The sequence below is a fragment of the Sebastes fasciatus genome, chromosome 6, assembly GCF_043250625.1.
Source record: "Sebastes fasciatus isolate fSebFas1 chromosome 6, fSebFas1.pri, whole genome shotgun sequence".
Taxonomy (NCBI): Eukaryota; Metazoa; Chordata; class Actinopteri; order Perciformes; family Sebastidae; genus Sebastes; species Sebastes fasciatus.
Window position 1 is genome coordinate 26,121,199 of NC_133800.1, and position 14,314 is coordinate 26,135,512.

A 14,314-nucleotide genomic window follows, 5' to 3' on the forward strand; every position below is an offset into this window, starting at 1 on the left:
GCTAGAACTGGAACTGTGGACTCTCAAGCTGCAAAACCCACAAAGCAAAGACTCAGCAGACAGCCAGAAAGTAAGAAAAAACGTATTGGAGGATGTTAAAGCTGTAAAAATTAGATCAAGCATACAAGAAAACATATAACTCTATACATCACACATTCAATTTGACCAAGTACATGCATTTTCCTTAAGAAAAACATTCTCCGCAAGTAAATTTGAAACTATCAAAATTAGATCCAGCATGCCAGGAAACATATAATTTGACACCAAGATCACTCAAATCGATCAAGTAGATGAATTTCTATAAGATAAATAAATCATTATCAGCAGGTCAATTTGACTGCCATCCTGAAAAATGGGGGCTATCATGGATTTTCAAGTGGCCAATCGTTTATATTTGTTTAGTTGAATTTGTCTGTAAAAAGACAAAACAAAGAATTTACTTTCTCCGCCGCCTCAGGTCTTTTTGGGCGAGTAAACAAATTCTTCTTTTGTTTTTTACTTCTGTGATTATGAGTGTTCTACAGTATTGTTATGCTACATGGTACAAGAGTTTGTCCACTACTTTAAAGTCAAAACTGCTTCACCAAATGAAAATCTGCTCAAAGATTGTAGGTCAACCCCTTGAAATCTATGAATCAGCCTATCATAATAACATCTTAAGGCTCATCAAATCGGCGATACAGGGTTCCACGATTTAATTAGGTTAGACTGAAACACTCTTTTGTGCACCAGTCAATCCTCAAACTAAATATGGAGCCTAATCCCAGATCAAATGTGCGTTAAAGGGCCCTGAATATCATCTTCTGTGATTGTAATGTTTAAATGTATCTATCCTTGTTTCTTGTCTTTGTCCTTTCTGTGATGTTGCAAATGGAGCTGCTGTGACGCAAAACAAATTTCAGACCTGTCTGACAGTAAAGTATTATCGTATTATCGTATCGTAGTGACCCCTCGGCAATCATCATGCCAAATTTGGTGCTTGTATCACTATTTGCAGGATTTGATTGAAAAATGGATGTTATCCGCTCCACTAGTCAGCAGCCTCCTCAGCTCAGGTGGAGGAGTTGAGGATGCGGGAGTCTGCGGAGTCGGAGCGCTCTTCGTACTCCTCATCGGGGGAGTAGAGGCCTGGTTTGGGTCCCAGCGTGCAGCTCTCCTCCTGGATGCTGATGCGCGGCTCCTCGGAGGCTCTGGAGGGGAGGATGGGGGAGCTGCGGAAGCTGGCGGGGCCTGCGGGGGCCGCTGGGGAGAACGGCGACACGTACTGGGCCGCCGAGCGGAGCTGGTACTGCTGCTGCAGGGCCATGGTATTCCACAGAGTCACGTCGTTGTGCACGAAGGGGCTGCCCTGGCTGCGCGTCAGGGAGTTGCGCAGCATGAGCGGGTAACGCGTGGGCTGCGGGAAGGACGGGTGCTGCAGGGGGACACCCAGGGGCCCGGCGGACACCACGCCCGAGGCGGAGTCGGATGCGAACCGGAGGGACTCGGGGACCCGGAAAGCGGAGCCCACAGACCACTTGGCGGAGGAGGACACCGGGTGGTAGGAGCCCAGCGTGTGCTCGAACAGGTGTCCGTTTGTGGGCAGCAACAGGGTGTCCGGGTGATGGTCTGCATGCGTCGGGTGTCCCTCTGGACTCCTGCTGGATAGCAACACCTCGATGGCCCCTACAAGATCCCCCCCGCAGCCTCTGAGGATGAGCTCCAGCACCGGAGGCTTGTGAGCAGGGAAGATCTTCTTGAGGACCTCCAGCGGCGGTCTGTTGCCCCGCAGGCTGAAGGGCAGGTTGATGGAGCCGGCGAGGCCTTCGATGAGCACGGCCTGGTCACCGGGGCTGACACTCGGATACTTCTTAGGACTCTCGGTTTTGGCTTCCTTCTCGGTGCTGCCGGCTTTAGGGAGGCTGTAGCGACTCTCCTCCGGGTGGGAGGGGGTCTCTGGGGGATCCGGGGTGTAGCAGGAGTTTGGTTTGGAGCCTTCAGGCGAGCTGACCGGGTCCTGCTCCTTCTCACTGGAGCTGCCTCCGTTTTCAGCCCCGGAGCCCTCATCAGGACCGTCCTCTGCTGGCTCTGCAACACAAGAACTAACAGTCAGGGGACACGTTTGGGCAGGAAACATATAAATTAAAGTATTGCATTAACTAATCTGACTTCAGAAACATTTTCTGCACTAAACTGAGCTCTGAACTCCTCAAGAGGAAACCAAACACTAAATGAATCTCTTGTCAGCTTGTCTCCAACACACAGATCTTTATACTTTCTCCTCCACAAAGCTGTTAACACAAAGTGCTGACTGTGTGTCAGAGTGAGGAATCTACCGTCGATGCCTTTTGACCACATTGTGTAAACAGATCGCTTGTTGCTCGGTAACATTTCATCTGAAGTTGACCTCCTGCAAGAAATATGGCGATTGCATTCGATTGGCCTGCAGCTGATTACCGTCATCTGTTAAAGCACTCAGCTCCAACTGTCAGCTTCATGTGGAGTCAGCTGATAGCTGCTGGTGTCCAAATGGTTTCAGAAAACAACCAAAATCTGCACTGTGCAATATCCAATAATTCAGTAATTATCACGGCAAGTATGTGGGAGGAATAATAAGCATCCTATCTTTTCGTAAAAACCCAAATAAACACTAACTTGCTCAGCAAAAAAACATCTATCAAAATACTGAAATTAGAACAGCTAAATCTACCAGTTATTTAAAAAAATAAATAAATAATAATTTCAGCCTTCAAATGACCACATGTCTTAGATATTTTACAAAATAATAGGAAAAAACATGATTTTTTTCTGACTGAATAATTGTTTGATATTTTTGTAGGCTTATAAAAATAATTCCTTGTAAAATAAAAAATAAAAAAGTCTTGTATTTTTCCAATAAATTAATAAAAACAAAAAAATACAAGAAAACATCAGCCAATTACAAATATTACCAGCACTAAGAGTTCATTTGCAGATAAAATCCTTTCTTAAAACGAATAATTAACCCCAGTTTGATTGATACCCTTGAGTGCTTAATATTATTTATTTTTATTTAATTTATGAAAATAAATAAAAACTGAGATATCTGTAAATTAAACCTTCTCATCCCTATTAACATTTTTCATAATATTTTGCAAAAATGTCACAAAACAAACAATGTTATTTTACCTTTAGCACAAACACTTAATGTTTTTGATCTGTAATATCCTCACATGTCCTGTGATCGACAACGTTTTAATAAAACATGATTCTTTAAAGTTAATTTATCTGTTTTCTTACCTCTTAGTCTCTTTGGTGCTGCTGTAAAATGAGAATTTCTCTCCCTGAGAATTAATTTTTATCGTTATCTCATCTTCATCATTTAAATTTTAATTTGAGCAAAGGTGTCATTAAATAAAGCAACATTTAGAGGAAAATGTGTTTGACTGACTTTTTTTTGTAAATTAAATATTACTTTAAAATGCACACATATCTCAGAAACTTAAGGTACTTTTGAAATTGAACATTTAGTTTTTGGATGGTACATTCAAATAAAAATCTCAATTCCAATATTCGTGTCTTTTTTTTGCATTTATTTATTTAGGAATGCATTGAACTTGCCATGTTTTCAATTAAAAGATTTTTTGACATAATTTTCCTGCAGGATGTGCATACAAACAATTCAAATAATAGATATATTCCTGTAATTAATATTATAATTATAATTTGTAGTAGTAGTAATATTTTGCTAATTGTTTGGTCATTTTTCATTCCATGAAATAAAAGCAATAAATTGATGAGAAATGTAAACATTTAAAGTGAAACTTTTCTACCTGTGCATGTTTGAGCTCCGGCCTCTGCATATAAACAATTCAAATAATAGATATTTGGTAAAGTAGTCTTGTGATAATACTGCTATTTGTGATTTATTTATTATTATTCATTATTATTTACTATTAGTATCCTTGTAATAATGTAGCAGTTTAAAATATTTCTGTAATAATTATTATTATTATTATTATTACTATTATAATTTGTAGTAGTAGTAATATTTTGCCATGTTTTCAATTAAAAGATTTTTTGACATCATTTTCCTGCAGGATTATACATATAAACAATTCAAATAACAGATATTTGGTAAGGTAGTCTTGTGATAATGTTGCTCTTCCTGATTTATTTACTTTTCTTTATAATACTTTATTATTAGTATCATTTTAATAATGTAGCAGTTTAAAATATTTCTGTAATTATTATTATTATTATTTGTCGTAGTAGTAATATTTTGCTAATTGTTGGTCATTTTTTTTTACATCTTTCATTCCATGAAATAAAAGTAATAATTGATGAGAAAAATGTAAACATTTAAAGTAAAACTTTGTACCTGTGCATGTTATTATTAACTGTTATTATCCTTGTTATAATATAGCAGTTTAAAATAGTTCTGTAATTATTATAATTTGTAGTAGTAGTAATATTTTGCAAATTGTTTGCTCATTTTTCATTTCATGAAATAAAAGTAACACATGATGTGAAATGTAAACATTTAAAGTCAAAATTTGTACCTATTATTATCCTTGTAATAATGTAGGAGCTTAAAATATTGCTGTAATTATTATTATTATTATTATTATTATTATTATTATTATAATTTGTAGTAGTAGTAATATTTTGCTCATTGTTTGGTCATTTTGTCATTTTTCATTCCGTGAAATAAAAGAAATAAACGATGAGAGATGTAAACATTTAAAGTCAAACTTTCCTACCTGTGCATGTCTGAGCTCCGGCCTGCAGCGGTTCCGTGCTGCTCCACCTGAGCTCCAGTTCCTCGGTCCTCTGCGGTGCTCCTCCCTGGTTCCCCTCGCCGCCTCCAGCTATGCCGATACCGGGTAGAACTCGCAGCGACTCCGGGATGAGGCTCTCCAGACTCTCGTTGGCCTGCTGCCGGCGGAGCGCCACCTGCGCCGCCATGACGCGCTGCCGCTCGATGATGAGGATGCACTTCTCGCAGGTGCAGTCCTTGAAGCGGCAGTAGCGCTTGTGACCTTTGAGCCACGACAGCACGCCGTGGTTCCGGCACCGGGCGCACTTGGGTGTCCTCTGCAGCGGGGCTCTGGGCTGGGACACCGGAGCCCCCATATACAGGTAGGGGGACCCGTAGCCGTTCATGGTGTCAGCGCGGTTTGACTGGACGCGGCAAGTGCGTCTGCGGAGAGGAGAGGCGAAGCGGCGCGGCAGGAGTGTTGCAGAGATGGAGCTGCTCTGCACACACGCATGACAGGAGCAAGAGCAGGAGAAGAAGGTGTTGGCTTGTTGTTGTGTTGAGGATCCACCTTTCCTTTCCTCCTCTCCTCTGGCTGACAGCACAGATATGCATCAGGGGCTGACACGCACTTATGGAGACGAGTAGTAACCAAACGCTGTCACTTCGCGTCAAAGCACGCTGCAAAAAATGTCCATGTGCTATGAGGCTGGAAAAAAAAAAAAACCTGCCAAGTGAGGATCAGATAATGTTTCCCTTGCGAGGTTTCACACGTTTGTAGAGTTTCCTTTAAAAAACGGAACAATAACCTTCTGTCAAGATATAACATCTGGTTTGCTGTGGGAACAAATATTCTCTCTATTTAGAGATTTTAAGACTTGATACTGCAGATGCACTTTTCAAATGCACATTACAGCTTTATCAATAAGAAGATGCAACATTATCTCCACAAATGGTCCTGTAATGTGATATTTTATAGGACTGTATGTGGCCTCTGCATGTAGCAAACAACCTTTAAAACCTTTATAAGGAGCCCAAAGGACAATATATAAACGCAGGAGGTTTAGCAATTCAACATTAAAGAAAATGTGAAATTTACTCAGAAAATAGCATCATAAATACCTTCTATTGATGCTAAATATAAACAATTCAACACCCCAGCTTCCAAAATTGGCCTGTCATGAAATATTTTATAGATTGTATGCAGGAATTACAAATTTAGAGGTTAAAAGACGTCCGGTTAAATGTTACAGCTCAACATGAAAAAAAAACTAAATTTAAACTGAAAACATGTCTAAAAGATATGTGTAAGCCTATATTCAGAGTCCAAACTCAACTCTGTTGATGCTAAATATCAACAATTTGTAATCCCAGCTGTCAAAATTGGCCTGTCATATTTTATATTTACATTTTATAGATTATATGCAGGAAATACCAACAAATGCAGAGGTTAAAAGACTAAATATGTAACAGCTCAACATGAAAAAACTAAAATTTAAGCTGAAAACAGCTTTATAAATGTCTAAAAGGTAAGCCTATAATTCTGAGTCCAAACTCAAACTATCATCTGAACCTCAATAATTTGGATGTCCCAGCTATCAAAACTGTCCCATAGTGAAACATTTTAACTATGCAGGGAACAAATTGACCATTTCAGGTTAAAAATCAAGTTTAAAAGACAAACTGCACCAGTTAGTGCCTTTTCTATTGACACCCAAATGTAGATTTTTCAAATATAAAGTGCAAATTTCTTATTTTAAGAAGTCAACATGGGAAAATATAAAGTTCAAACTCATAATAGCGTCATAAATATATACAGGTTGCGTGTAGCCATAAGTCAACTGAATATCTAATTTCCCTGTCCCTTCATGAAACAAACAACTAAATGAACATTTACAGGACTTAAAAAGACATTTTCTAATGGCACCAATTTGTAGATTTAGAATTCAACATAACAAAAACATGAAATTTAAACTAAAAAGAGCTTCATAAATACTTAAAAAAGAAGTGTAAATCTTTAGTCTGAGTCCAAAAACTTGAACTGGGAAAAATGTGACATCCCAGCTGTCAAAACTCAGATCTCTTTTGATAAATATTCACAAAAAATTAAATTTTTAGGAACTAACAGCAGCATATCGTATTCAAAGATCACCTATGATTTCATTTTAAAAGTCAGGACGTATGTGCATATTCTCCCTCCCTGTTGCCTGCAGGCCAACAGGCTATAAGACTTAATTTGGACAAAGTGCTCGCAGCGTCTCGTACCTTTTACACAATCGTACATAACTTAGATGATTAGGTCTCTACATGTATAAAAGCCCTTTGGGAACTATGTCGAGGATGCTGATATGTCCCTTCTGCTGGACTAATAGAGGGCATTGAAACATAACACCGGACAAAGCCGGGGCCCATTTCTGACCGTAAAAAAGGTTTATTCAAGCAAATAATGGGATCCGAGCCTCGCGCGGCTTACAGAGAATAAGAGCACGGTAAACTTCCCCACATGAAGCCCGTCTCCAGGGCTATTAAGCTTTTAATTGGAAAATAGCAGAGGAAATTTCAAGGTGACTAGAGTGGCTTTGCAGTTTGTGCCGGCCGAGTAGATTTGTGGGGAGTGGGAGGCGGCGGGTGAACGCCTACACCACAACGCATAATAAATTTATTCATGTTGTTCGTTGATAAAAGACTAAAACACAAACCGGAATAAAAGTTTATACTGCAGGATGCTGTATAATTGGCACAAGGCCGGATTGTTGATGCAAGTTGAAGATGCAGAAAGACTCATTTAAATATCTTGTGTGGATTTAAAATAAAACACAAAATTGATCTTAATTTATGAGAAAAATGCCTCTTCTTTATTACATGTGATACCGTGTGTTAGAAGGACAATATTACATAATTAACACATAATTTAGGGCTTAAAAGGAATAGAGGAAGTTTCTATTAAATAAAAAATAAACAGGAATATGACGCCTGAATAAAATATACCATAGATAATTAAAAAAAACTTAAAAAATATACTTATGGTTTTCACAGAACAACTATACGTTTATAAGGAATATTATATAATAATAATATTTATAGAATAATATATAATATTGAAAATCCCAGCATTTCTTCCCAAAGTTTTAGATGTTTTGTGACTCCCTAAAATGAATAATATATTATTATATCATAATGCTGTAATTAGCTGGTGAGCTAACCGTTAGCTAAGTCACAATTAGCTCCTGGAGCTTCTCTCCATTTTCTGCTTCGTTAACGTTGCGTTTACTGTCCCCTGACATTTTGTTCACCATTGCTCACCATTTCATTTAATAAAAGTTATTGAACAGGGAAAATAACGCTCTCTGAGCCAACATCTTGCTAACGGTCAGTTAGCCAAATCCTTAGCTTGTTAGCTTAGCTTAGCTCTAGCTCGGTCGCTAACGGGACAATAAGTTCACACAGGAGGAATTTGTAGCATCATCTCCTGCCACATAACTGTCTGCTCTTTTGTGGGACAGTTTTTACTCCGACAGAGGAGGTTAAATAATAATAAATAATAAAAAGTGAATAGTGCGTCACAGCTAATAAGCTACGTTAGCTTCCAATACTTCGGACTCTCTGGCTCATGGCAATACATCCGATAGTTGTGGAGACATTTCAGTCGAATCACAACCTCATGATGGTGCTAGGGTTAAGGTTCATCCTCTGGGGAACATGAACGTCTGTACAAAATGTCACAGCCATCCATCAGGTGGGTTTTAAGACATTTTAGTATGGACCAAAGTGGTGGACCGACGAACAAACATTGCCATGCTGCTACTTAAATGGGCTAAACAAAAAAATTAAAAGGAAAGTAATCATAATTTTATGTAAAAGAAATGTTTTTCTTATTTATCCCTTCATTCCTTTAGGGGTCTCAACTCCCAGGTTGGGAACCACTGTCCTAGATTTAAGTTTATAAGATATATTCACTCAATACGGGACGCACAGTGTGTGATTTTCATTAAGTCAAAGAATCAGTTTGTTTAATTAACTTAACATTTCATTCAATCCCTCACTGAAGATCTTGGACCTCATGTTTATATGAGCAGAGGAACCTCCTCCAGCAGAGCCTCCCTTCAGGAGGAGGAGCTGACCTCTGCTGAGTGGGGTTATTATTAGGTGCTGATTGGGGGCGTTGCCGCCACTCAGAAGTCCTGTCACAGAAACGCTGATTTAAGTCTCCCCGGGGAGGCGGGACACTGAGCCTCCTCCACAGGAATTAACCGGACGTCTGAATTAGTGAGAACATCCGTCAGCGACCATCAGTCCCCAGGGGGTAAAGGAAAACTCTCAGTTATTTTAGGATACTACGAACTACGTTGGAGCAACAAAATCAGCACTAAATGTTCAATGAAAAATCATCAATTCTACAAATATATTTTTGAACTTGACACTTCATTGTACAAGCTTTTGATTGGCAGTTCTTCACTTTCTGCTCATCAACCAATTGGCAGTTATAAAATATGGTAGAAGAAGAAGAATTTCTTTGGTCGAGGACAGCCCTATAGTAACTATATCAATATACTTTCTTGAGGGGTCACCGTTGAATAAAGAAAAAATCTAAAAGTCAATGATAGAAGAGTGTGGTCCTCCTCTCAGAGGCAGATCAGGTGTAAAGACAAATGATGGGTAACGTCCTCAGATTAGCTGTGGATGCACAGCGTCACAGCGGCCTGTTAAGTTGGTTTAGTCGGTCTAGTTCAGCCGGTTTATTGGTGCTTGGACGTTTATGATCGGAGCTCTGCCTGTCCTTCAGACAGCACTGTGATCCTCCAACTACTGGTCAGCAAACAGGACAGACATCAACTACAGCCACTGCCTGGTAGGACATGCAGAGAGTTTGACTATTAGCGTTTTAACTAAATACTCAAGGGATAGTTTTAGACGGTAATTAGAAATGACACAGCCTGGTGGTGTTTTTGGGGTTATTTTTGTATGGTGTTTGTAAAGTTGTGACTTCTGCTGTTTTTGTTGTGTTTTGTTAAGGTTGTTCAAAAACTATAAAAAAGTGGTTCTGTCCATATTTGGAAATGGACATATATGTAATTGTTGCCAGAATCTCAATAATAAAAAAAAAGAAGAAAAGAAATGATACAACTACATGAGTAAAATATATAAATTACATGCTGTAATTTGGTGTGGAACCATGTAAATGTTTTAACTTCATTACCTAAATAATCCTGTCACATGAGAACCCATGTTTATCCACCCAGGAGGTCTGAGATGCTTTAAACAACAACAAAAAATAAATGACAGGGTGTAAATGAAACCGTTTGAATTTCACTCTCATGTTTAAACTCAGAGAAATGTCCACTAAAAATCAATTTTGACTAAACATTTTTTTACAAATCTGCATCTCAATGTGAAAAAGAAGCTCCTTTTTGTGATTCTGTTTGATTAAGCTGCTGTATTATCTTTAAAAAGGTTTAATATATCTGCCTCATTTGCTTTATTTGTTATATAAATCTGTTTCTATTTGCTGCTATAGCCACATTTAACTGTTGAGACATTTACAGTTTCACATTTCATGCTCACTTCTGTCTGTAGAAGCATTTAAAGGCCCTGTTAGCTCATCCTCACAGGTGTTCTCACTTGTGGCTGATTCGTAATGAGGACCTGCAGAATTTGATAAAGTTAGAGGGGAAATCTGCATTAGACCTTCTGTGGATTATAGCACTTAAACACAGAAAAATGTTGGTTTATGTCAAACACTTTTATTTGGAGGGCTTTTGTCTGGTAAACAGATTAACTAAATTCTGTTACTGTGTTATCTGTTTCCGAACAAAAACATTTAACTAAAACATGTGTGAAAGTGAAATTCAAAGTCAGGGCTGTGAAGAGTGAGCAGATGTTTCTCCTACATGCTCTTCTCTAGTGCTCGAGCTGCAGAAGCACACCTCCTTTTATTCCCTCCTGATGAGCGATCGTCAGACACCTGGATCAATATCAGACTGAGACACAGGGGTTGACTATAATTAATCACCGGAGCATCTCACCACTGAAACCAACATTTTACTCTACTTTACTTCTTTATGATAATATTGAATATATCAGATGATTTAACTTCTTCAAGCCTGCCAAATCCATCAAGACAAACTCGTATTTTGCAGAAACGTTTAGTTTGTTTCAACCTACGAAACTCTACTAGTTCAAACACCAAAGATCCTGAATATGTCAGATTAAATGTGGATGAAATGATGCCTGTGGTATCTACAACATTTGTTTTTTGGGCTTATATCTTAAATATGTCAAAATGTTTGGGAAACAATTTATCTTTTATCTTATTATCTTCTATATTTTTTTTTTAACGGAGGGGTATCAGTTTTCAAAAATATCTGAATATGTGGACAAAACCATTCGGGTCAGCCCTAAAATGCCTAGACTTTTAGTCAACTAAAACTTGAGGATGAGGTTGACTAAATATGATGTAAACTAACAAGGACATTGGACACAGCAGCCCTGTCTCCTAAAAAATTATGTTCCAATACAACGAAACTGTATTGTGAATTACGTTTCGAGGAAAACATATTTGAAAATTTTTATAATTTTTTGACGTATCACAAATATGTTTTTAATGATAGTCCGCGGAAGTCTGTGTAGGGAGGAAGTCGGGGGGACGGATGGGTCAAACAAACACAGGACTTTCACCCAGGAGACCGCTGTACGTGTCCTGTGTGAAACTAAAGTCAACGTTTGCTTATTTTAATTTACATCGATAGCATAATAACGTAAAAATGTAGTCGTTTTAAGCCAAACCACGGTGTTTTACTAAACCTTACCAAGTAGTTTTCTTGCATTGTTTTTTTTGTTTTGTTTCAATTTACATTGTTAACCACGTGCTTAAAATTGTTTGAAACTGTGACCGTAATCCGGCAGAAAATACGTTCTATTCGAAACATAATTGAAAATGTAATTTAATTGTATGGGAACGTAATTTTGTAGGAGAGCGGGTTGGACACAGGGCTAAAGTATCAGTTACACTCCAAAGTGGATGGACAGCTACGGACATCACGGACGCGTAGTAGCTCTGTTTATACAACACGTTCTCATCCCAACTCGTCACATACTCGTCAAACCCCTTGCCATCACTTTTCAGTCGCAATAAACACGTATTAATGTTGTGAATTAATCAAAAACACTTGTTTAGGTTTAGGAAAAAACAACATAGTTGAGCTTAAATCTGTGACGTTTGTACAGTGAAAATGTGACTTGACGTTGTGAACATGGGACACAAACAAACAGCTGATTTTAAAGTGAAAGTAGAATGTGACACTAACAAGCGGTCTCCTGGATGAAAGCCTTGTGTTTGTTGGACCCATCCGCCTCCCCTCCCACCCACCATGTGTGTCTCTTTCGCTCTTCATAATATGTCACCACACTCCCGGCACACTTTCCCTGAGTGTTTACTGTTGCTGCAGTTGGGTTTAAATTGTAGTTAATGGAAAGCTAAAGGGTGGCTTGTGCGATGGTATCGAACATATCGTATTATACTACTTCGTGGGAGTCCGTGTTAACCAAATATGCGCGGTAGATCGCTACCAGTCCGCGCAGTTTTCGAGGTACGCGGTCATATGCAGAGCCCACACGTACACTCACTGATGAAGAAATTTACGTCACGTGGACCCTCATGTAGTCGTGTACACTTAAAATATAATTTTGGTTTAAGACTAAGACTAAAAAAATATCAGCTTATCTTTGCACCTGAGGAATGAGCTGAAACTCCAATATTAAATAATGAACTTTACACTCCAGTCAGATATGAATATAAAATCTAAAAACTGTCTAACCAGTTTAAAGTTTCCACCTCTGAGCTCACTGCGTCCTCCTGTCTGTATCGAGCGGCCATCACTCCACCCGGAGGTGTCACGGTGGGATCGGAGCAGATTTTATCTATTACGGGGAGGGCATGATTCATGGAGGCAGAGGCAGCTCAAGGAAAACCAATCCTGTGACACTTTCTCCCCTGCGCTGAACACCGGGGCGGCGGCAGCAGCAGTTACAGAAGGACAAGGCAAGCGGCAGCCGGTCGCCCCTGACAACCGTGATAAAATGGCCTTCCTTAACTAAACTCGTAAAGCACGGGGCAATAAAACTCAATCTTCTGTAAAATCCAATTAAGTCATTATCTGACTGATTGTATCTTTAATTGAAAACAGAAGTGACAGTAAATTTCTGTGATATATCAGGATCAATCGATACTGCTGTACAATCTGGTCTCAAGAGGTGATTTATAATGTCAAAGCCTTATAGGTAACTCCACATTCTTCTCTCTAAAACCACTGGTGGATGAAATTAAGAGTAAGTGCGTTTCATAAAAAAACAAGATGGTCACGTTATTGATTACAACAGATGGGGCAGAATCCAATGAATGTTCCCACAGCGCGGCAGAAAGAAAATACAAGTAATTTTCTTTGTCTGTTTTATATTGTTGTTTCCAGCATCACATTTACACTCCATCACCTTAGAGCGTTTTTATTTCTCTAAAACTTGTAGCGACATAAACTCCAAGACTCCAAATTACTTTTGTTGCTGTCTTATTCAAACACAAACACAAATAAACACTTTCAAAGCATGCAGTTGGAAATGAATCTCCATAAAACACAAAACACATCAACAATATATGCAGTACAGTGGTGTACTAGTCAGCTTTACAAAGGCAGAAAAGTTGGCAAAGTCTTGCCTGAGTTGTTCTTTTTAATAAACACAGGATTACTTTCATTAGTTCATTAAGTAAAAAACAATTTGTTTGGGGGTAATTAGTTAAACAAAAAACACTGTACCCAGGTTTTTTATCTGTTAAAATACATAATTAACTTTTTTTTTATCATCGATTAATCTGCTTATTATTTTTTTGGATTAATTGATTAGTTATTTGGTCAATAAAGCATCAGAAAACAATGACAAATGGCAAAAACCATAAAACAGTTAGTATTTTTGCTTTTTAAAAAAATGACTTAAAGGAACAGTGTGTAAAATTTCTGGGGATCTATTAGCAGAAATGGAATATAATATTCATAACTGTGTTTTAATTAGTGTATGTTCACCTGAAACTAAGAATTGCTGTGTTTTCGTTAGCTTAGAAGGAGCCCTTCATATCATACATTTATTTTCTTTAACTTTCCGAGCCCTTTCTATGCTCGTGAACTGGCGTCAACTAAATATTTAACAGCTAAAAATGAACTAAACGAAAACCACCTGTATTCTCAACTACGATATCGAATAAACGTTATCGTGCCTCCTGGACAGAAACAGAAACCTGCAGCAACAGTGAACCATGAAATAGTTTTGCAAGTTAATGTATAATAACATCCTCAGCTGTTTATTTGGAGGCGTTGCCATCGATGATGGAGTCGACGGTGAAGTTTGGCATCTCGCTGTCGGCCTCGCACTCGTTGACACCAGAGTTAACCAGGGAGCTGATGGACCTGCAGGTCATGGTGGAGTCGTGACCAGTGCTGGGTGAGAAGGCTGCAGGGACGAGACAGACAAGACAGTCACTGAGGAAGCTAGCTGATGCACTTAAGATCATTGTAAGCTCCAAACTAACTTTCTGAAGCAGATAATCCAACA

General features: G+C 38.6%; 2 protein-coding genes across 5 annotated transcripts in view; both read right to left on the reverse strand.

Moving 5' to 3' along the window:
* Window positions 1–218: 218 nt before the first annotated feature.
* Window positions 219–5,655, reverse strand: dmrt3a (doublesex and mab-3 related transcription factor 3a). Its single transcript, XM_074638834.1, has 2 exons — window positions 4,722–5,655; window positions 219–2,067 (listed from the first exon to the last, which is right to left on the reverse strand). The coding sequence occupies exons 1-2, from the start codon at window positions 5,122–5,124 to the stop codon at window positions 1,052–1,054; spliced, it is 1,419 nt and encodes a 472-aa protein (XP_074494935.1). The 5' UTR covers window positions 5,125–5,655; the 3' UTR covers window positions 219–1,051.
* Window positions 5,656–12,853: 7,198 nt separating this feature from the next.
* dmrt1 (doublesex and mab-3 related transcription factor 1) overlaps window positions 12,854–14,314 on the reverse strand; it is a 37,439-nt gene continuing 35,978 nt past the window's right edge. For 3 of the 4 annotated variants that reach the window (XM_074638840.1, XM_074638837.1, XM_074638836.1), the window contains one exon: window positions 12,854–14,212. In XM_074638840.1, the coding sequence (XP_074494941.1) occupies window positions 14,064–14,212 (149 nt within the window). In that variant the 3' untranslated portion in view covers window positions 12,854–14,063. The remainder of the gene's footprint in view (window positions 14,213–14,314) is intronic. The other variant, XM_074638838.1, reaches the window with a different exon arrangement.